The sequence below is a fragment of the Hylaeus volcanicus genome, chromosome 3, assembly GCF_026283585.1.
Source record: "Hylaeus volcanicus isolate JK05 chromosome 3, UHH_iyHylVolc1.0_haploid, whole genome shotgun sequence".
In the NCBI taxonomy this organism is placed as follows: domain Eukaryota; kingdom Metazoa; phylum Arthropoda; class Insecta; order Hymenoptera; family Colletidae; genus Hylaeus; species Hylaeus volcanicus.
Window position 1 is genome coordinate 26,255,542 of NC_071978.1, and position 20,167 is coordinate 26,275,708.

A 20,167-nucleotide genomic window follows, 5' to 3' on the forward strand; every position below is an offset into this window, starting at 1 on the left:
TTGTCCTCAATAGTTCCATTTTTCACCGCTAGATGGCGGTATCCTCAACGGAATTTACCACATTATGGTAATGTATCGACAGGTGTCGGTAAAAAAAAATCAGTATAAATGGCGCCATCTAGCAGTACAAAAAAAGAACTATTGAGGACAAACTTGAGCGTTTTTCTGAGAGAGGCGCTGTACATATTCCGAGAAATAGTTCGGTATGTTCACCGCTAAATGGCTATTCACTTGAGCAAAAATACCGGGAACAAAAGGTTAGTCTAGAATATATTTCATAAAATCGATACATAATTCCTTAATGTGAAAAGGTAATTTAAATTTAATAAGGATATTCTTTACACGAAGATAAGTTTTAAAAAATAATACTTTATTTAAGAAGTAAATACATGCATACACAAATATATATTACATAAGTGAAATTCGAATTTACTGTACATTAAAAAGAATTCAGACCTCAATTTCATTGTGGAATATGCAATATAAATTACTGTTAATAACAATGCATTGTACGTTTTAAATACTTTTTTTAATAACAATATAACAGAATTAACCAACAATAATTAAACAATTTTAAAACAATACTATTATCACATATAAATTGAAAGCATTAATTAATAAATTACAGTGTACATTATAAATATCTCCACTATTAAAATATATTAAAATCTCTGAATATATATATATATAATAAAAATAGTTATAATATTTAAGCAAAAACAATTTATACATAATAATCTGTAATGTTTTATCTGTATACCCATAACATATATACTCAAGGCTCTTCTTTTAATGAATCTCATATAAAATATTTATATATAAGTAAAAGTACCACAGAAAAGGCTGCGTAAAAATGTATATAATTATGGTCAAATTGTGGTACCCTATAGTGTACATTTCTTGTGCACAAGTAATAAATGATTTTGCTTATATAATAAATGTGCTCGATAAAATAAGTTAACAAATAATGCAGTGACTTCCCATTCGTCTTTTTTATTAACTTACTTGCCACTGAAATAAGATGTATATTATTTAACAAACTAATTTAAACAAACTTAATAATAAATAATAAATTTACCTTCAGTGTGGGTTTTTCATTCATTTTACTAGCTTCTTCTTCGCGTCTTTCGCGCTGCTGGTCTAACATTTTTTGTCTGTTAACAGCTTCTACATTTTTAATACCTCGATTTTGCAGTTTAGCAATATTTCTTTCTGCAGCTTCCCTTTGTTTTTGTCTTCTAACTTCCTAGATGAAGAAAAATTTTCTTACATATGCAATCATATAATTCTTTTAAATAATCGTCAATTTAGTTAATTATTCGAGTTATCTCGAAATTAAAATTATTTCATAATTTCTTACTTCTGCTTTAATATTTAAATCCGAATAGCATACACAATGCAAATATAAGTAGTTTAAAAAAATATTTATATTTGTGTTGATATAACCTCAAAGTCTTTGTGGTTTTGACCTTACCAAATCCGGTGTCAAGTCTTCACATGACGACGATTGTTTGCAACACGAAGTACAAAGATTTCCCATAGCGAACACTATAAACTTTTATCACAGTTAGTTATATAAATTATTTATATTATGACAATTCTTCAAATAATAGGTACATAAGGCACGATCAAAGTTACAACCAGTTACAACCAGTTACAATCAACTGATGGCGACTAATGACAATGAGTAGCAATTGTATGTACGCAGGTGTACGCTACATACGCGGGAGCGCACATATTGAACGTTCTTTCGAATGCAATGGAACAAGGCGCAGACGCGAACGGAGTATTTCGAACGTTGGTAGTACAAAGTTTACTGGTAATCAATGGTGTAACATAGTATGCATAGATAGATTAAATTACTTGAATATTATTAGTGAAACTGTATCAAATTGACATAAACAGTAAGATTTATGACCGAAACTTGTATTTTTGCTTATCTAAATAACTAGTTCGAAACGTCTGTTAACACATGACAATTATTTACCTCGTTTTTTTAAAAAAAGTGACAGCTTGTACTAGTTAACAGTAGCATGCAAATGCTACCTTTCTACTATATTTATAAATCCTATCAATAGGTGAAACGCTAAAATATAAAACTTCAGTGATAGTGCATACATAAAATGCGTAATTTCGTGTATTGTCGATAATGTAACAATGTATACATTGAGTTTACAGTGTGCCGTAAACTCCGGTGAAAAATATAAAGGTAAGTCAGTGTTGACTATTATGAAATCTATCTGTAAAGTATCAATGTATATTTATTTAATTATATTATTGATTTACTCGTTTCGTAAAATATTATTTGTGTCTTGCGATAATAATACACGCTTGTATTATTTACAATAATCATGACAAAGTTCCTTATTGTGATGGTCATTTTCAAAATTGATTTTACATTTAATTTGTATAACATTATATAGGAATTCAACAGCTACTTTAAAGTATGATCTCTATAGATACTTTTGGTGGAATTTATGAAACTGAAAATATTTAATAAAAAATATTAATGATGAGAAAAGTTAAAATATAGTTACAGATGTAAACATTTTAACACCATGCTCCAATTTCAAAACCAGCCAAATTATATCTTAAACATTTTCTAGTATCATCTAGGACAAAGGATATAATTAGGTACTCAGGTTTTGGTATGGCAGCCTATATGTTTCAAGTTTTTTGCATGATTAAGCATAGAGATAAGTTACACTTTTACAAGAGTATGCTGAACACAAACATTACTTGTTGTAAAGAACAAACTTAAAGATGGGTAGCAGAGGAATCAAGGACATTCCAACGATATTTCACCCTCAACAAACTGATGGTTCATCTACCATTCTTGGTGATGTTCAGCAGAACCTTGGTTCTCGAAATAGTACTAGCCAAGTTACCCATGATAATTCTGGTAAGCAAACATTAATATACATTATTTATAAAATATGTTATAATGAACCATCAATGATGATTTACTTGTATAATACAACATCAAAGATATAATACTTTCTCTTATAAAAGCTTTTAACTGTTTCAAAGAAAGGTATGAATATTTTACATACTTTATTCTACTAATATTTTATACATATTTTGGACATTGATCTGTACATTTGTTTTCTTGTTTATACTCAACCTCTTACAAGGAATTATTTCAACTATTTCTGTATTTACGAATTTTGAGTATTTATTATTTTGACTTTTGATGTTTGAATTGTATAATTTTTGTTGTTTAGGCTGTGAACAAGGATGTAGCGTTACTGGCGGAAGCGGCGATACAACGCAATGTCGTCGACCTTTAGAGACAGGTGGAAGTGGAGTCACTACTGAGGGAACTGGTTGTACACAAGGACATAATACAGGACAAACCCAAGTTCAATCTCATACGATCACACCTCCAGTTACTTATCACCAAAGGCCTAATACTTTATCTGCTTGTTATACATCCTGTTGTGCTGAATCTGCAAAAAAGGTTCATTGATTATAAACAATACTTATTTAGTACAGAAATATATATAGATATTACTGAGAAATATTTATAATTTATTTTAATTTTATTATAAAAAATAATAGTTTATTTTAAGAGGTATATCTGTTCCATGCTTTTATCATTAAAGAACGACTATTTAAATTTATTTTTAATAGCCTATTAATACTGAGTTTTATTTGATCCAATAATGCAATATTTTCCGTATTTGAAAGAAAAATTTCAATTATATATTTGATATGATAATTACATTATTATTTTTGAAACAAAAGTATGTTAAAAAATTTTGTCTCAAAGAGATACTTTCTAAACAACTTTTCTTGAAATATCATCTTGTACAAAATAAATGCTGGTGTAAGTTTAAGCCACATATATGTGCAAAGTTCAAGTAAACAGTATTTATTCCAATTCTATAGATTACTTGCGGTCTCGCCTTCGCGAGACGCTATGCCAACTCCGTGAAAACTCTTTATTGGCAACATCGTCATGTCATAGCCATTCATGCAACCTCTCACGTATAGATTACATGTACCGTGATTATATGCAGGTCTGTTAATTCAAATGTTGCTATGGTCAAACATTCGCACGTGCCTACAGTTATATTCGTATGCGAGACCGAAAAGAAAGCAGAAGACGTTGTCATAGACGTCGAAGAAAAGCATACATACTTTTTCATATACAATAGTGTTTCAGATATCTTCACCAAAATTCTTTATCTTCGATACGAGAGACACTTCAACACAAACTCGATTCGTGTGTCCGAAGCTAGCATAAACAGGCCGACTTTCTCACTGGTGCGTATCGGATTACAGTCACTAATGCAAACTAACAAAATTTCTAACTGTATACTAACAATCTAACCCATCATGATATTAATAATGAATTAACTGAGGCCTCCATGTGTAAGCCATGTCCTTTGGTTAAAATACTCCAACATTGCAGCTAGTATTGTAACTAGCACTAGCTGACCCTAATATCAAAACCTTATAAATATTATAATAGAGTGTACAAATACTAATGTAATGTAAATGTATGTATGAATGTAAATACAAATATATGTACATAGTGATATGGGTATACCGCACCATGTTGTATGCTGATTGTAATAAATTGTGTGCGAATGTTCATTGATCAAACCCAAGAATTATTCAGTCTTTCTGAATCAAATAACTTTTGTTTGAATTATTCCTCAATATCTTCTGTAATAGGCAGTTATAAAGTAAACTTGATGGCACTAATTTAATTGGATGTTTCTACCTCAAATACACAATACCTTTAACAATTATGCGAGTGAGCACACGACACACACTCTGACGCTTGGTCGAAATACTTCTGCAGTGACTACACTTTGAAGTGTAGCGAAATTTTTGGTCGCAATTAATTGTATAGGGTACAGCCAAAGAAGGGGGTCAAGAGGGCCCCTTATTAAAATCACATACTTACTTTATTTTCTCTATATTTTATAATATAACATTTTTCATGTAATAATAGGAGAAATCGGGTGAGTATGTAATTTTCAATTTTACCTATTTATCTACAAAATGACCCAGTGGTAGCCGATTTGGTTTAGGGGCACTTTTGACGCACATTATTTAGTCTTCTTCATATGGATATATTATGATTACAGATATACTTTGGTGTGTGTGTTACAATATGTGTCACAGCAAGTTGGGTTGGTGCAACACATTGCATCAAATATTTATATTTCCATAAACTGGAAAATCCAATCTACTCATCATCATCATCGAATTCATCTGTCACAGGATTACGTCACCAACATGTAAGTTTATCCCATTTTTAGTCGTTTTTAAGTTAGCACAATTTAAAATGAATTGACTGATCAAATATTCATTGTGCTTTTTTTTTAACTTTTTCAGACAATTCCATACAATGCTCCTTTCTTCACAACTTGGTTTTGCACAAATTGGGAGATTCTATACTTCCCAATTTATTTTCTTTGCCAAGCTGCAAGAATTAAATGTAACACCCCATCAGAAATAATCGCAGAGAATTTACGCGGATTTCGTGATAAGGGCTTCACTGGTGGTCGTTTCTTAATCAGATGTAGTCTCTTTTGCGGACTATGGGTGGTTACAAATTATATGTATATTTATTCGCTAAGGATATTATTAGCTACCGATGTAATGGCACTTTTCGCAACGAATGTGTCTTGCGTCTATTTACTATCGTGGGTAATACTTCACGAACAATTTGTCGGTGTTAGAGTAAGTAGTACCTTTTCATGAGAATAATTAGTATACGAAATCAAAATAATAGCAAAACTGTATGCAACAATGATAAACAAATACGTTGCAGATAGTAGCAGTCATTTTATGCAATACTGGAATTGCACTTTTAGCATACATGGACGGAATAACTGGAAGTCCAACTTTGGGAGGTGTTGTTCTGGCAACATCAGCAGCAGCTGGTTCTGCAGTTTATAAGGTAGAATCTCACCTGGAATTAATTCGAAATCACTTAGGGAATTCCAATCCATTGGTTAGATTCAAACCCAAGTCAAAGATCCCGCACAATCCTTATACTCGCGAAACACGGACATAGTACTGGTATTACTTTGTTACTGTTAATCTACCTTTGTTCAATTGCATGATTTCAAGAGTGCACTGCATCAACTGATATAAAATAGCGAATATCATGTTAAACCAGGTACTGTTTAAGAAAGTTATAGGAGAAACGACATTTGGCCAAATGTCGTTATTTTTCTCCCTTATCGGATTATGCAATGCAGCATTGTTGTGGCCAATTTGTTTGGCCCTATATTTTTCGGGGGCTGAAAGTGTACATTGGGGACGGTTACCATGGACCGCATTACTTTTAGCAAGCATTCTTCACCTAGGTTAGCATCTTCATCTCTTGATGCTAGTTTTTAATAAATTTCTTTGAGAAGACAATTTCTAGACATAATTGCATTTAATTATTTGGCAGTTGCAAACATGCTTGGCAACTTCAGTATTGCTCTGACATATGACTTATTCATTACTTTGGGATTGATCACAGCTGTACCTGTATCTGCTGGTATGATAAAGATTAAAAATAAAATTATATTTACGATTCTTGTTACTTGATAACTGATTAATATTACTGTGTTTCAGCATTGGATGTTGTTTTATATGGAGCCCATTTTATGGGCATGAAATTGGCAGGAATGATCTTTATAGCAGTTGGCTTCTTTCTTGTGATGTTTCCAGATAATTGGCCTGACTATATAACCAGATTACTTCGGTAAGCAATTTAAGTTTTGTAAACAACCTTTAATAGTAATTTTCTTAAAGTTCTGCCTGTGAGGCAAAACTCGATAGACACATGAAAAGCATTTTATATCATTACAGATGTTCGCATTACTGTTACTCACAACCTTTGCATTAGAGACCTACACGAATCATGCCTATCCAAAGTAAAAGTACTGATATTGAAGGAGTAACTCTTTCGAGCAACAATGTCTCTTCAATAGAAAGTGTTAGCAAGTTCTTGTTTGGCACATTGAATGCTAATGATGCTATGCCTGACACTAGACATGGTGAAACGTATGTAAATTTGAAGAGTATAGAATGTCAGTCGCGGAATACACTAAATTCCGCTTTAGACACTCTCCACAAACTTGGCGACACGTGTTCACATTATTATCGATCGCCGCTGTAATTAAGCTAATTATATGTGATGATGTATCATCATCACAACCACATCAAAAGTAGTCTATAAAACCATTAGACATACCCCCCAAACAGGGTATTCCCCAACCAGGGTTCAAACTATTAACATCATTACTAGTTTAAGCTCGTTTGTGGATTGTTCAATAAACGGAAGATTAAACAGTATTACATTTAATACCAACCTAATAGAAAGCATCGTTGAATTGGAACTGTGTTTGAAAAATGTTATCAAAGCTGTTAACCTATTTCTCTATATACAGAAGTTATCTGAACCCAATTAGTATCGCCCTCTATGCGACAAAGGAACCATAGATCAAACTATCCAAAAGAATTATAGATAAACATTTCCTTTAGAAATAACGTTCTATCACTTTTATATGCATATTTGCATTATGAATATTATGAACACTTTATATGTAAAAATAATGTATCTCTGACAACAATACCTACCAATGAAAAAGATATCGAATGTACTGTAATAGATACAGGAGAATATGAATAGATTATGGGATTTCATTAATTAACAACAGGACATCGGTTGTTCGAAGCAATACTTTTCATTAGATGATATACATTTTAGCATTAAACAATATTTATGCTTGATACATATTGTCACGTCATCAAGAAATTATTACTGTAACTTGCAGTGACAGTACAGAAGATGCAGTTATAATTATATTTTTAGTAATTCTATAGATAGTCTCTCACTGTAGAAGATATTCTACAAATAATTTATTTTAGCCTAAAGGACAACCAAATAATACTGCAGCTCAGTAACTGAAGCAACATTCCTTTGTGAAAAAGTGATCATTTTACAGACTCAGGAATTGGAACTACCTATACATAATTATAGACATGCTAACCTACAACATATAATTAACTCTTTAAACAAGGTGGCAATTGTTTCTACAGATTTAGATACTCTTAACTGCAAATCATTCAATACACATGTAATTAACCATGAGGTGTTGCTATTTTTAGCAGCAGGGTTATACTTCTTATACAAATATAGTACATTTATCAATCAAAATAAGCAGAAATATTTATACATTATGATTTATTTGTTTAATATGAATTCCTGAGCTACATAATTACTCACTAAACTTTTGCTTGTTTAAAGAGTATTTTACGAAAAGAGATGCCAGGTACTTAACGCTTCATTTGTTAAATGAGCTTATGTATGTATGTGTGTTTGCATGTATGCTGGTTAACATGATAATGTGTAAATAGCTGAATTGTTTTCAATAAAATTTTATATTTAAGTTTTATATTTTCATCGCAAGATCTAATTAGATTTTGAACAAAATCAATGCATGGAATTTTGAAGATGTTTTAAATAAATCTTAAATACAATGAAATTTTACATAAAAAAGTACTATAAACTGTTTTCAAATCGTCTCTAATAAAGGAAATATTAAGTAACATTTTAGTTTTTTCATCAAATGCCTTTTCATCATTCTTAATTTTCATATTATATAAGCTTTTCATATATAGTGAATAATATTAATACTTGGACAGAAAATTAATACCTGAGAGAAACACAATACACTAATTTTACAGAACTTTATATTTTTTAAAAATTCAAAGTTCAGTCATGAAGTATGCAGTAGTACAATGTAGCATCCAACAAAAAAGAGACAAGTTACTAGCTTTTGAATTTTCCTAAAAATCACTAGTTTCAGTTAAATTTCATTTTTGTTGATTATTGACGATAAAAAATATTATACACTTTGCTCATGTCTGCATCAAACACTTCAATATCTAGTGTCACAGCCTACTTTGGAGTCACTTATGCTAGTGTTACTACTTCATTCTTCATCAATTTACATGGAAATAAAAAAAAATGTTTAGGGAAATTCTCTAATGCTACTGCAGCATGAACAAGTATCTGATTCATCGTTTTTTTAAATATTGGTATTACATGAAATCCTCGACTCACTTCAGTTGACTTCAGTTGGAAGTTTTCCGATCTAAACTCTGAACTGTATACGCCTACTATCAGCAGTTATAAAACCGATGCAGATTAAACAAAGTTTACTGAACTTATATCAAATTCGATTCTTCTTCTGTTTGAAATAACTAATCGAATACAATCGATACAATCAAACATACATTAGTATACAAATGAATAATCGATTTTAGTATTTCAGACACTACATAGTACGTAATTAAATATGAACGTAGAATTTAGTATCGTAACTCAGTTATAAGGTACTATTCAGATAGAATATCTTATTGTGTTAGTTAATTATAATGCACCTTCTAAACTGCATTAATTCATTTTTTTAAGCTATAATGGCAAAAGAACTTTAACATTTTAAAACATAAAGTATATCACTTATAAAAGTCTATTATTTTCTACATCAATTATTTTTATCATTTGATTTTTTTCAAGAAGTACGTAATATGGATAAACCTGTATCTTCGGATATTGTACTTATAGCTGGTAATTCTCATCCAGAACTGGCTAATCTTATTGCCAAGTAAGTTTTCATAAACGTGCATCTTCAGTATTTTTTTTATATTACATGTAATCTTTTTCTTTCAAAGTCGATTGGGTGTTAAGCATGGAGGATGCTCTGTATACCATAAATCAAATCGCGAAACAATGGTTGAAATCGGAGACTCTGTGCGTAGTAAGGATCTTTACATTATTCAGACTGGAACAAAGGATGTGAACAATAACATAATGGAACTTTTGATCATGGCATACGCCTGCAAAACTTCTTCTGCAAAAAACATTGTTGGAGTTATCCCATATCTACCTTACTCTAAACAATGCAAGATGCGTAAACGTGGTTGTATAGTCTCTAAATTATTAGCAAAAATGTTATGTAAGAGTGGTTTAACTCATATAATTACGATGGATTTACATCAGAAAGAAATACAAGGATTCTTTGATGTTCCTGTGGACAATTTACGAGCCAGTCCTTTTCTATTACAGTATATACAAGAATCTGTATGTAAATAGCACACTTGGGCACTATTGTATTAAATTGTAATTATTTAATTACATATTTACTTAGATTCCAGATTATCACAATTCAGTGATAGTTGCAAGAAATCCTGGCAGTGCAAAAAAAGCAACTAGCTATGCAGAAAGATTACGTTTAGGTATAGCAGTGATTCATGGAGAGCAGAGAGAAGCAGAATCAGACATGAATGATGGGCGTTATTCTCCACCTGCTTTGGCTTCAAGAACAATGGAGGTTGGAGTTGGTGTTCCAATGCATCCTGCAAAAGAAAAACCACCAATTAATGTAGTAGGAGATGTGGGTGGACGTATAGCCATCATGGTGGTACGTAAACTTGCAAGGGAAACCTTACATACCTTGTCAAGTCAACAAAATTAAGGAATATAAAACTGAGAAACTATTTATATTCAGGATGACATGATAGATGATGTCCAATCTTATGTAGCTGCAGCAGAAGTCCTTAAAGAAAGGGGAGCATGTAAAATTTATGTTTTGGCCACACATGGTCTTTTAAGCTCTGATGCTCCGAGATTAATAGAAGAGTCTCCAATTGATGAGGTAATTAAGAGTGACATTATTTATAAAATTGAATTAAGGATTGCTATGTATGCAAGCAATATTACATAACTGTTATTGTAGGTTGTTGTAACAAATACAGTTCCTCATGATATCCAAAAGATGCAGTGCCCAAAAATAAAGACTGTTGATATCAGTATTTTATTGGCAGAAGCTATTAGACGTATTCACAACAAGGAGTCCATGTCTTATTTGTTTAAAAATGTCACTTTGGAAGATTAAGAAATATGTCAAAACAATGTGTTTAAATACGTTAAATTTCTGTATCCAGGGACCATACTCAAGACATATCTACTACATTTTGTTCATTGTTTTACAGAGGAATGAACATGCTAGTCTATTTTAGATTAAGTCAGTAGAATTATTTGAAAGTTTCCAACAATCTTCATTTATCACTGAACTACGACTTTTATGCATTTATGACATGTGTTAATATGGAAAATATATGTATATTAATATGCAAAATATATTTAGAATATACTTCGTAAATTAATATGACATCAATTTTTCGTATATGTATGTATTGTAGATATATTGACATATGCATCTCATATTTGCACACGTTGTAAGTTAACTGTGGAGCTTGTGTAAGATTAGTTAAAATATTTTGATATTACTTTTAACCCAGTGTTGTAATCTACAAGATTTTTTTTTCATATTCAAAAACATTATATACATGTTTCAAACCACAAAGAACGCAAATACATTATTTTAAACTTGAATCTAAAGATTCTAGAATGTAAAATAGTAATGTAATTTAAAAAATAAAATAGAGTAGGTATTTTTATTTTTTCTTATTTTAAATGTAAACTAAATACTAAACATTCGAGTTAAGACACGTGAATCAATAAAAATGTTGCTATGGAAATACACAATCCATGGAGATAGTTCCAAACCCCTTTCAGTACTTAAAGTTACCGTAATTTGTAGATGTTTTTAAGATGTCTGTGGAAACAACGAACTTCGAATTTTCGAGGATTTGTATTACGCTGCAATCGGATGAGAAGAAACGAAGAATACAAGGTTTAATAGAAATTCTAAAGATATTAGAACTACCACAATCTGAAAGTGAAATATTAAAATTATGGGATATTGTGAACAAGTTTTTATTGAGACTTTTAAATGATTCTTCAGAAATATGTCGCGATCAAACATTGGAAATTATCAAATTATTTATACTTAATTTAACGCCTAATGATAAATATGTTATGTATTTGCTTCCAACTTTATCAAGAAGATTGGGTTCTCAAGAGCAAATAGAAACATCAGAGGAAGTTAGACTGAAATGTATTATATTATTAAAACAGATAATATTAAAATATAATAACTTATTGGCATCATACATAGACGACTTAGTAAAAATTTTAACACATACTATAGTGGATAATTATTCACTAATTAAAAGAGAAAGTTGTAATTGCATATCTGAATTCGCTAAGAATTTATCAAAGTATTTTTATATGCAATCTGAGAAATTTGTGAAGCCAATTTTAAGTAATTTTACACATCAACATTTTAGAGTTAGAATTGTTTCCATTATAACAATAGGAGATTTAATTCAATATGGAAACAGTAAATTAATAGAAGATGTAGCTACACCTTTAGCAGAAAAATTATTTGATCAAAATGGGCTTGTTAGAATAGGTATTTTCTTATTTATATTTCTTATTTAATTTAATTTATACTTTATGAAGTATAATTACATTTTTATATGTAGCTGTAATAGAGGTAGCAGGTTGTTGGCTTTTAAAACTAAAGGATCGATATAATTGGTGGCACAAAATCCTTCCACTACTTTTAACAGGCCTTCATGATGAGCTCAAAGAAATCAGAGAAAAAGCTACAAATTTTTGGAATGCTGTTGGACAGTTATACATGAAAGAAAATGAAAATGACCAAAAATTCAAAGATAAAATGGATTTTCTTACCGACAATCCTTCTCATTATCCTAATGGTATATTGAACATATTAACTACAGTTAAATATTATCTATACTATTATAAATCTTTTGTAGTTGTCAGACCAAATATAGGATGTCGTGTAATAGCACAGCAGACTTTCAGTAAATTGATAAATGGAATTAGTTTGGAATTAGGAAATTGGATGGCAGATATAAGAGTACGATCTGCCCAGTTACTTTGCGTATTCATATTGAATGTGGAAGAAGATGTAACACAACACATTCAAAAACTTTTACCACCTATGTATCGGTAAATGTCGAATTTTTAAATATACATTACAAAAGTGACATTCAATTTCATGCATTTGTAATTAACAAACTGTATAATAGGGCTTGCAATGATGAAGATGATAGAGTTGTAGAAAATATTGAGAGAGCAGCAGAATATTTGGGATATTTTGTGCAACCAAAAACTTGTTGCCACTTAATACTTCCTACTCTGGAAGATACTCCATCTACAGGACATTTAAGAGTATTTGCTGCAATTCTAAAAGGTAGCAAGCGTTCTGCGCTTCTTCCATTATTAAAGGAGATTGGACAATTTTTAGAGCAACCACATATTTGTCAAAGTAAGAAAGGAGCATATCAAAAACAAATACTTTGTTGCTGCCATTCTCTACTTTTAGTATGCGAAAAGGTTTGCTTTTCATTTTATAAACTACTATACATTTAAAATTTATCTATTTAATACTTAACATATTTACAAATTTTTAGGACTGTAAGCTTATAACAAAAGATTTATTCATAGCAATATTTACTGTCCTATCCATGACAAAAGAACATTCTATAGAACTAGAAGCAAAAGAATTATTAAATACTCTTGCAAATATTAATTCCTTTAATACTGTTGAAGAACTTTATTCTGAATATATTGGGCATTTAATTTCATCATTTTCTGACTACAAGTCATGGACTATACATAGCCCTGGGTCTCAAATTCTTTGTGCATTTTTCATTCACATCAAAATAATTTTCACTTTTGATTTGGAGATTATTTTAGCAATTCTAAAAAGTACCATGGGAAATGATGCTGACCCTGAGATGAGACTAAAATATTTCACTCTATTATCAGATTATTTTAATCGAGATTCCTCAAATAAAATTATGGATCCAAAATTTTGTAATCAATTTCTGGAAGACTGTATACTTCCTGGATTAATCTGGACTGTAGGAAGGGCTGCTGAAGCCATACGCACTGCTGCAGTATCATGTTTATGTGCTTTCTTAGAAAAATATGAAAAGACTCTATTGATGAAAGGAACACAATGTTTGAATGAACAAGATAATTGTCTGGAACTTGACAAAATAATTCCAGTTTTAATTAGTCTCACAGATGATAATTCTAAAAAAAGTAGATTTTATTCCTTACGAGCTATGTATTTGGTAATGTCCATTAGAAAAAGATTTCATCTCACTGAGGACTATATACATAAAATTTATCCTGTACTATTAAAAAGACTCGATGACGGATGTGATGATATTAGATCAGCATCATTAGAAGCTTTAGTAAAACTTTGGAAGGCTATACCTAAGAATTACAATTTAGATTTTAACAAAGGGCATATAGATATGTTATATACTTCTACTATAATATATTTAGATGACCCAGACAGCGAATTTCAAAGTGTCATATTAGGTTAGTATACTTGTATTAAGATTGTACAATATTATTAGATTACATTTATGTTAAACATTTTTTTCAGATAGTTTAAAAGAATTAGCAAGAGTGCATCCAGAACTACTCTATCAAAAACTTCAGAATTGTAAAACAAATTTTAGGAATCAAGAGGGTATTGATACACTTTTGGAACACTGTTCATGTATTTTAAGAAATAATTAATATTAATAAATAATGTATGTAGAAAATAGGAACGTGTAATTAGTTTTGTAGATATTTGTATATATAGTAAAATCTTAAGTAACCAAATCAATTCGTTTTTTCCATTGGCTGCCATAAGTGAAAACAACGGAAGTGACTCATCCTGTATATAGTATACTAGTACATACTATACATCTTTGTATATAGTATACAAAGCATACGAAGTACTCTCTCGTATGCATACTTATTGTACATGATTCTCTGCAGTTCTCCTCTACAGTTCTCCATCAACCATCGAGTATCCATCGTCTAAGGCAAAGACTTAACCCAAACTTTACCGATGAGTCCTTTGGCGGTCCCGGGACGAAACACTATGCCTTTTCTTATTTCCTTTTTCCTAGTCTCGTTCATCCTACAACAACCTATCACTATCGCTTCGAGAGAATAGAACTTTTCTTTTTATTATTAAACCAATAAAAATAGGATGTACATTCTTTGTACAGAACGTAAATCTTGAGGGTCTTTTTTCTACTGTAGGTATGTATTATAGTTTATGTATGAATATGCCATATGAAAACAGAACTCTAAAGGCGGTGTTCACAGAATCATATAAAAATATTGAAATAATCGCGTTAAAACGTGCAGTAACAATGAGAATGACGTGCAACGAAGGGAACGTATAAAAGCACATATACATGAACAGAAACGAAATTTGACTAAATGAAATTTAAACGATAATCAACCGGCATAGGTTCAACTCGAACACAATACAACAAACACCTATTACGTTATTGGTACAGTAAATTTTAAGAGTGGTGCTCACAATTTTCAACTTGAATTTTTACGTTAAAATCTATACGAATGATTCGTACCGACTGTACGTGGTACATTTAAACATCTATGTGGATAAAATTGAAAAAGAGATGTATATTGATATCATTCTTGGTTCTATCAGCTGATTGTCATCTACCAGCAACATATAAAGGATACACTGTGATGAACTCCAAATTAAATCATACATGTAATCACTGTGGTACAGAGTATTACAGCCTGATTTATATTTCATAAAGTTTTATTGGGGAAAAACAGCAACAACGAAGAGTCTCATGAAAGAATGGGAAATAAAAATAGTTGCTGCATCAATTCTAGTCCGCAAGTCGGCCGTAAAGATCTAGGATCTGAAAGTGTTACCCGTGGTCTTGAGGAACATCTGCCGGAAGGTGGAATTAGCGTTAATAATTTACAACATATTAGTGAACGTGAACCAGAAGACTGGGATTCTGATCCGTCGTTACATCCATGCGCTGGTACTATTTTTATGGAACGATCTAAACAAGCTATTGAAAGTATGTATCTTTACTTTCCATTTTTTAAATATAATTATTATCAAAGAATTGAATTTTCCTTGCTAACTTATATTGTAAAATATATCTCTTCTATAGATGGTATGGTAAGGAAAAAGAGTCAGCATCAAATTGCAGATACAAGGCCTTTAAAGAAAAGTAGTAGTTGCAGTACAATATATTTAGATGGTAGTACTGTTTCACAACCTAATCTTAAAAATACTGTGAAATGTGTTGCCTTAGCTGTTTACTATCACATTAAAAATAGAACTTCACAACGACAAATTGATATATTTGATGAAAAGCTTCATCCTTTAACGGTAATTCAATTATAGATACATTTGATATATTTAGAAATGAAAGAATATACAGGACAAATTGTCATTATTTCTTATTATAATTACTAATTTGCAGAGGGAAGGTGTTACAGAAGATTATGATAAATATAACCCAGAACACAAACAAATTTATAAATTTGTGAGGACATTATTTAATGCTGCTCAACTTACAGCTGAATGTGCCATTATAACATTAGTTTACTTGGAACGTTTACTTACTTATGCAGAAATAGATATAACACCAGCTAATTGGAAAAGGATAGTACTTGGAGCTATTTTATTAGCATCAAAAGTTTGGGATGATCAGGCAGTATGGAATATAGATTATTGTCAAATTCTAAAAGACATTACTGTAGAAGATATGTGAGTTTATATGCAAATCATGGTAAAAATAAGTGTATTGAAATAATTTTTAATTATAAACTAATATTTATCTAGGAATGAATTAGAAAGACAGTTTTTGGAAATGCTACAATTCAATATAAATGTTCCTTCAAGCGTGTATGCTAAATACTATTTTGATCTTCGCACTCTTGCAGAAGCAAACGAATTAACATTTCCTAGTGAACCACTCAGTAAAGAGAAAGCTCAGAAATTGGAAGCAATGTCCAGAGTTTATGAAGACAAAGTCACAACTGAAGCTTTGCGTACTGGTAATAAGAAATGGTCAAGTTTAGATAATATATGTATAGGTGGACCTAGACGTAGTATCGCTATTCTGTCTTAAATTTTGGATATAAAAGTATACATTACTTGTATCTATACTTTCGCAATTAAGGTATGTAAACAAGAAAAGTTTTGCAAACCTACTATAGTATACTATCAATCAATTGAAAATATTTCACAAGCATATCATTTTTATTATTCAATTATTTTGTATTTTGTTCTATTCTTATTGTTCTATTTAAATGTTCCAATGTAATTCATTTATTTCATGAATTTAATTTTAAAATTTATTTTTCTGTATTCCAATTCACTCAATAATGAAATAGGAAGATGTTAATATTTTCTTAAATTGTAAAACTATTGCATTTTCTTTTAAAATTTTATTTATTTGAATAATTTATTGAGAAACGTTCTACATAATTTCCGAGATTTTTTAACTAGGAACTTTTTAATATATTAAAGTGTTATACAAATAATACGAATGATAATGATTTTTCCTTTTAATATTGTCAGTGTTTTTGTTATTCAGATTGTGATACATGTCAGTTGTCTTCTTTTCAAATTAGTTTATGTATTTACTGATACCCAAAAGTATAAAAATGTGTTGCATTGACAAGTTTAGTTTGAATTAATACTTTTTAGAATTTGATACATTTGTATAGAATTTACAATAAACGATTTAAATAAATATATTTAAGAATTTGCAAATCAAAGTCTTCTTAATTATCTTAATACATTTGAAGTATCTCTTTGTATTTCAATATTTAAAAATGATTGTATTCATATTTAATTCAAATGAAGTATAGTGAATTATTACAATATCATTATATATCTTTTGAAGCATTTAATGGAGAAATTATAATTATATTTTTCTCGTATGTCACTAACATAATTTTCTTTATCGCGTATCCAGTTATCATTTATACGCATGCATGCGTAAAATGACATCCTAAGTATTTGTAAGTGTAAGTATTTTGTATAATCAAAGTCTTAAATACTTCCAAAATTATTAAAAATAATTAATTAAAAGTATCGCGATATTTAATAATAACAAAATTATATTACTGTCCATTTGTAATATTTGATGTATTTAATATACAATACTTTTGAGGATTTTAGAATATCACAACTTACAACTTTTTCAATTTTTAAATAAGGTTATATCTGCCTCGCAAAATAGGAAAACTCGTTTTTATTAATTCTATTAATTAACCAATATTAGATGGTACATAAACATCGATATGAAGCTTAATAAAGATAATCGCATATATATTTGAAACGTGACATAAATAAAAAATGCAAGTTTTATTAAGTGGGTACAAACCTAATCAAACCTACATAAACATCACTTTTGTCTACACATTCACAAAATCACGAGTTGAAATGATTTACTTCTGGTGACTACTAGAGAAATATTTACTTAACTTCTTCCTGGTGGTATTTATAAATTATTGTTGAGTTGTGTCACTTTTCAAATACATGTGTTATATAGATCGTGTATGTAGGATTTTGATCATACAGTATACAAATTTTGCTATTAAAATATTGATACATATTAATATTCTTGTATTACGTTGTGATTAAAAAAAAAAGTCAATTTATAATAGTTACTGTATTGTAATAAAGTGTTAGTAAATTATCCTGTTTATTAAAAATGAAAAATTATTCGAATTTAAGTGCAATGTAGTATAGGAATACTATTTACACTATTAATAAACTTGAATTGTTTTAAATAATAACTAAATTATATTCAGTTAATTAATGTTTCATGCCTTTTTATTACAACATTTGTTTCTGTGATTCAATAGATCTGTAAAATTGATGTTACAATATTTAAAATGAACAAAAACACTATTTTAATAACAGCTTCATAAAAGGAATGTAATGAACTTTGACGAAAGCTTCTTGAATCAATCATTCAAGGTATAAGATATATTGTATATTAAACATATGTATGGTGTGTCATTAATTTTGTAATAAGGTTGATCAAATCAGGCTGAATTCTTAATATATATTGCATGAAAATATAAATTTCTTAAAAGACTTTGTTTATTATTGTGTAACATGCTCATATGAAGAATATGTATAGAACTATACCTATTTTGCACATATAATTATTAGTAAATTAATGTATGTATTTAAAATGTATGATACAGGTTAATGAAGTTATTTAGAATAATTATTTAACATTTTGCATTCCCAGATTAAGATTATATATATAAATATTGAAATGTAGAAATAAGCTAACACTTACATTATAACTGACTATTTCTTTAAAAAATTAAAATAATCTGAACTCCTATTGAACTTTTTGAATACTGTTACAGAGTAATTACAATTCATTCTTATTTTTATACTTTGCTACAAGAAATTAAGAATAATGTATTAGGAAAACCTCAAACGCAATAATTAGGTCTTAATGTAAAACATAATAACGACAGAATGTAATATCACATACAAATAAATTTAAATAGAATCCATAGTGTACAAAAATATAGGAATAACACTAACATATCTGTGACTTCTATTCAAATGAAACTTTTTAATTTCTTGATTCAAATCATGAGGATACATTTTGTACTATACATTTGATTAGTTCTATGTACTTGAAGACAATTATGTAGGATGACATAAAAGAACATAATAAAATATAAAATGTAAATAATGAATGCATCAAGAAAAGCTAAAAGAATTAGGGGTTTTTAATGCATAACCATTTTTACGAAGAGAATTGCATTGTAATTATAATCCTGACATACAATTGCATCATATACATATATTGCTACGCTCTGTTTATATGTCCTCATGAGATTGTGTCATAAATAAAGCTTTTTCGATACTATCTTGTTGATTATAGTTCTCTAACAAATACCAATAATGTTATTATTAATGCACTGTTTATTATTAAAAATTTATTGTTTTTAATCGTGTATCATCTAAACCAATTGTTGGCAAATATGACCGCGTGATCATCATGTACTGGATGGAACATATTGGGCGTCGTCGAGTTATTTTATATAGGATACCCTGTGGTGCTACTATTAGTGACGCAAATTTACGTTTCTATAAATTTCTGGTGGAGGATTCAACATGGTAATATAAATTAGATCTTTAGAATTACAAAAAATATTGAAAAGAAATGAAAGCATGGATGATACTCATGCATACATGATGATGATGATGATGATGGTATATGATGGAAGTTTACGATTGCACACGCGTAGATATTCTTTGTATACCTGTAGGAACTGTATTATACATTTTGATGATTTATTTGACATTTTTATTATTATTTATAGGAAAACTATTAACAATGAAGACATGACTGGCGACAAAAAATACTT

The 20,167-nt window shown here is 29.7% G+C and overlaps 5 protein-coding genes and 1 long non-coding RNA gene across 15 annotated transcripts; 4 read left to right on the top strand and 2 right to left on the bottom strand.

Annotated features, from left to right (window-relative positions):
- Positions 1-349: 349 nt before the first annotated feature.
- Positions 350-1,693, bottom strand: LOC128874312 (small VCP/p97-interacting protein). The gene is made up of 3 exons (XM_054118947.1): positions 1,475-1,693; positions 1,079-1,246; positions 350-1,011 (listed from the first exon to the last, which is right to left on the bottom strand). Exons 1-3 carry the CDS (start codon positions 1,538-1,540, stop codon positions 997-999), a joined length of 249 nt encoding a protein of 82 aa, XP_053974922.1. The 5' UTR covers positions 1,541-1,693; the 3' UTR covers positions 350-996.
- A 97-nt stretch (positions 1,694-1,790) lies between these two features.
- LOC128874309 (putative thiamine transporter SLC35F3) lies at positions 1,791-7,311 on the top strand. Of its 3 annotated transcripts, XM_054118934.1 has the most exons (10): positions 1,791-2,209; positions 2,751-2,902; positions 3,225-3,460; positions 5,103-5,255; positions 5,353-5,700; positions 5,792-5,920; positions 6,143-6,332; positions 6,422-6,511; positions 6,589-6,718; positions 6,826-7,311. In XM_054118934.1, the coding sequence occupies exons 2-10, from the start codon at positions 2,764-2,766 to the stop codon at positions 6,860-6,862; spliced, it is 1,452 nt and encodes a 483-aa protein (XP_053974909.1). In that variant the 5' UTR covers positions 1,791-2,209; positions 2,751-2,763; the 3' UTR covers positions 6,863-7,311. The 3 variants fall into 3 exon arrangements, with proteins under 3 accessions (XP_053974909.1, XP_053974910.1, XP_053974911.1); XM_054118936.1 differs by lacking the exons at positions 1,791-2,209; positions 2,751-2,902 and adding an exon at positions 3,892-4,269 and having other exon boundaries at positions 3,320-3,460; XM_054118935.1 differs by lacking the exons at positions 1,791-2,209; positions 2,751-2,902 and having other exon boundaries at positions 3,317-4,269.
- A 1,764-nt stretch (positions 7,312-9,075) lies between these two features.
- Positions 9,076-11,484, top strand: LOC128874310 (phosphoribosyl pyrophosphate synthase-associated protein 2). 6 transcript variants are annotated; one of them, XM_054118940.1, is made up of 6 exons: positions 9,076-9,357; positions 9,437-9,629; positions 9,697-10,105; positions 10,173-10,445; positions 10,533-10,679; positions 10,761-11,484. In XM_054118940.1, exons 2-6 carry the CDS (start codon positions 9,553-9,555, stop codon positions 10,917-10,919), a joined length of 1,065 nt encoding a protein of 354 aa, XP_053974915.1. In that variant the 5' UTR covers positions 9,076-9,357; positions 9,437-9,552; the 3' UTR covers positions 10,920-11,484. The 6 variants fall into 6 exon arrangements, with proteins under 6 accessions (XP_053974915.1, XP_053974913.1, XP_053974916.1 ...); XM_054118938.1 differs by having other exon boundaries at positions 9,542-9,629; XM_054118941.1 differs by having other exon boundaries at positions 9,545-9,629.
- On the bottom strand, positions 10,264-14,955 carry LOC128874314 (uncharacterized). 2 transcript variants are annotated; one of them, XR_008456628.1, is made up of 2 exons: positions 14,815-14,955; positions 10,264-10,380 (listed from the first exon to the last, which is right to left on the bottom strand). It is a non-coding gene; the product is annotated as an uncharacterized LOC128874314 (long non-coding RNA). The 2 variants fall into 2 exon arrangements; XR_008456629.1 differs by having other exon boundaries at positions 14,730-14,868.
- Positions 11,639-14,713, top strand: LOC128874305 (dynein axonemal assembly factor 5). Its single transcript, XM_054118928.1, has 6 exons — positions 11,639-12,341; positions 12,415-12,651; positions 12,712-12,907; positions 12,988-13,294; positions 13,372-14,293; positions 14,361-14,713. Exons 1-6 carry the CDS (start codon positions 11,639-11,641, stop codon positions 14,495-14,497), a joined length of 2,502 nt encoding a protein of 833 aa, XP_053974903.1. The 3' UTR covers positions 14,498-14,713.
- On the top strand, positions 14,837-19,665 carry LOC128874311 (cyclin-Y). Of its 2 annotated transcripts, none has more exons than XM_054118945.1 (5): positions 14,837-15,013; positions 15,080-15,822; positions 15,919-16,139; positions 16,234-16,520; positions 16,596-19,665. In XM_054118945.1, the coding sequence occupies exons 2-5, from the start codon at positions 15,591-15,593 to the stop codon at positions 16,882-16,884; spliced, it is 1,029 nt and encodes a 342-aa protein (XP_053974920.1). In that variant the 5' UTR covers positions 14,837-15,013; positions 15,080-15,590; the 3' UTR covers positions 16,885-19,665. The 2 variants fall into 2 exon arrangements, with proteins under 2 accessions (XP_053974920.1, XP_053974921.1); XM_054118946.1 differs by having other exon boundaries at positions 15,432-15,822.
- Positions 19,666-20,167: the final 502 nt, after the last annotated feature.

Excerpts from the sequence above, each read along its gene's own strand:
- LOC128874312 (XM_054118947.1), bottom strand. The coding sequence starts at position 1,540 with ATGGGAAATCTTTGTACTTCGTGTTGCAAACAATCGTCGTCATGTGAA. Across the intron at positions 1,247-1,474 it reads AAGACTTGACACCGGATTTG|GAAGTTAGAAGACAAAAACA; the intron begins GTAAGGTCAAAA and ends TTCTTCATCTAG.
- LOC128874309 (XM_054118934.1), top strand. The coding sequence starts at position 2,764 with ATGGGTAGCAGAGGAATCAAGGACATTCCAACGATATTTCACCCTCAA. Across the intron at positions 6,512-6,588 it reads AGCTGTACCTGTATCTGCTG|CATTGGATGTTGTTTTATAT; the intron begins GTATGATAAAGA and ends ACTGTGTTTCAG. Across the intron at positions 6,719-6,825 it reads TATATAACCAGATTACTTCG|ATGTTCGCATTACTGTTACT; the intron begins GTAAGCAATTTA and ends ATATCATTACAG.
- LOC128874310 (XM_054118940.1), top strand. The coding sequence starts at position 9,553 with ATGGATAAACCTGTATCTTCGGATATTGTACTTATAGCTGGTAATTCT. Across the intron at positions 10,106-10,172 it reads TACAGTATATACAAGAATCT|ATTCCAGATTATCACAATTC; the intron begins GTATGTAAATAG and ends ATATTTACTTAG. Across the intron at positions 10,446-10,532 it reads GACGTATAGCCATCATGGTG|GATGACATGATAGATGATGT; the intron begins GTACGTAAACTT and ends ATTTATATTCAG.
- LOC128874305 (XM_054118928.1), top strand. The coding sequence starts at position 11,639 with ATGTCTGTGGAAACAACGAACTTCGAATTTTCGAGGATTTGTATTACG. Across the intron at positions 12,908-12,987 it reads CTTTTACCACCTATGTATCG|GGCTTGCAATGATGAAGATG; the intron begins GTAAATGTCGAA and ends ACTGTATAATAG. Across the intron at positions 13,295-13,371 it reads TACTTTTAGTATGCGAAAAG|GACTGTAAGCTTATAACAAA; the intron begins GTTTGCTTTTCA and ends ACAAATTTTTAG.
- LOC128874311 (XM_054118945.1), top strand. The coding sequence starts at position 15,591 with ATGGGAAATAAAAATAGTTGCTGCATCAATTCTAGTCCGCAAGTCGGC. Across the intron at positions 16,140-16,233 it reads AAAAGCTTCATCCTTTAACG|AGGGAAGGTGTTACAGAAGA; the intron begins GTAATTCAATTA and ends ACTAATTTGCAG. Across the intron at positions 16,521-16,595 it reads GACATTACTGTAGAAGATAT|GAATGAATTAGAAAGACAGT; the intron begins GTGAGTTTATAT and ends ATATTTATCTAG.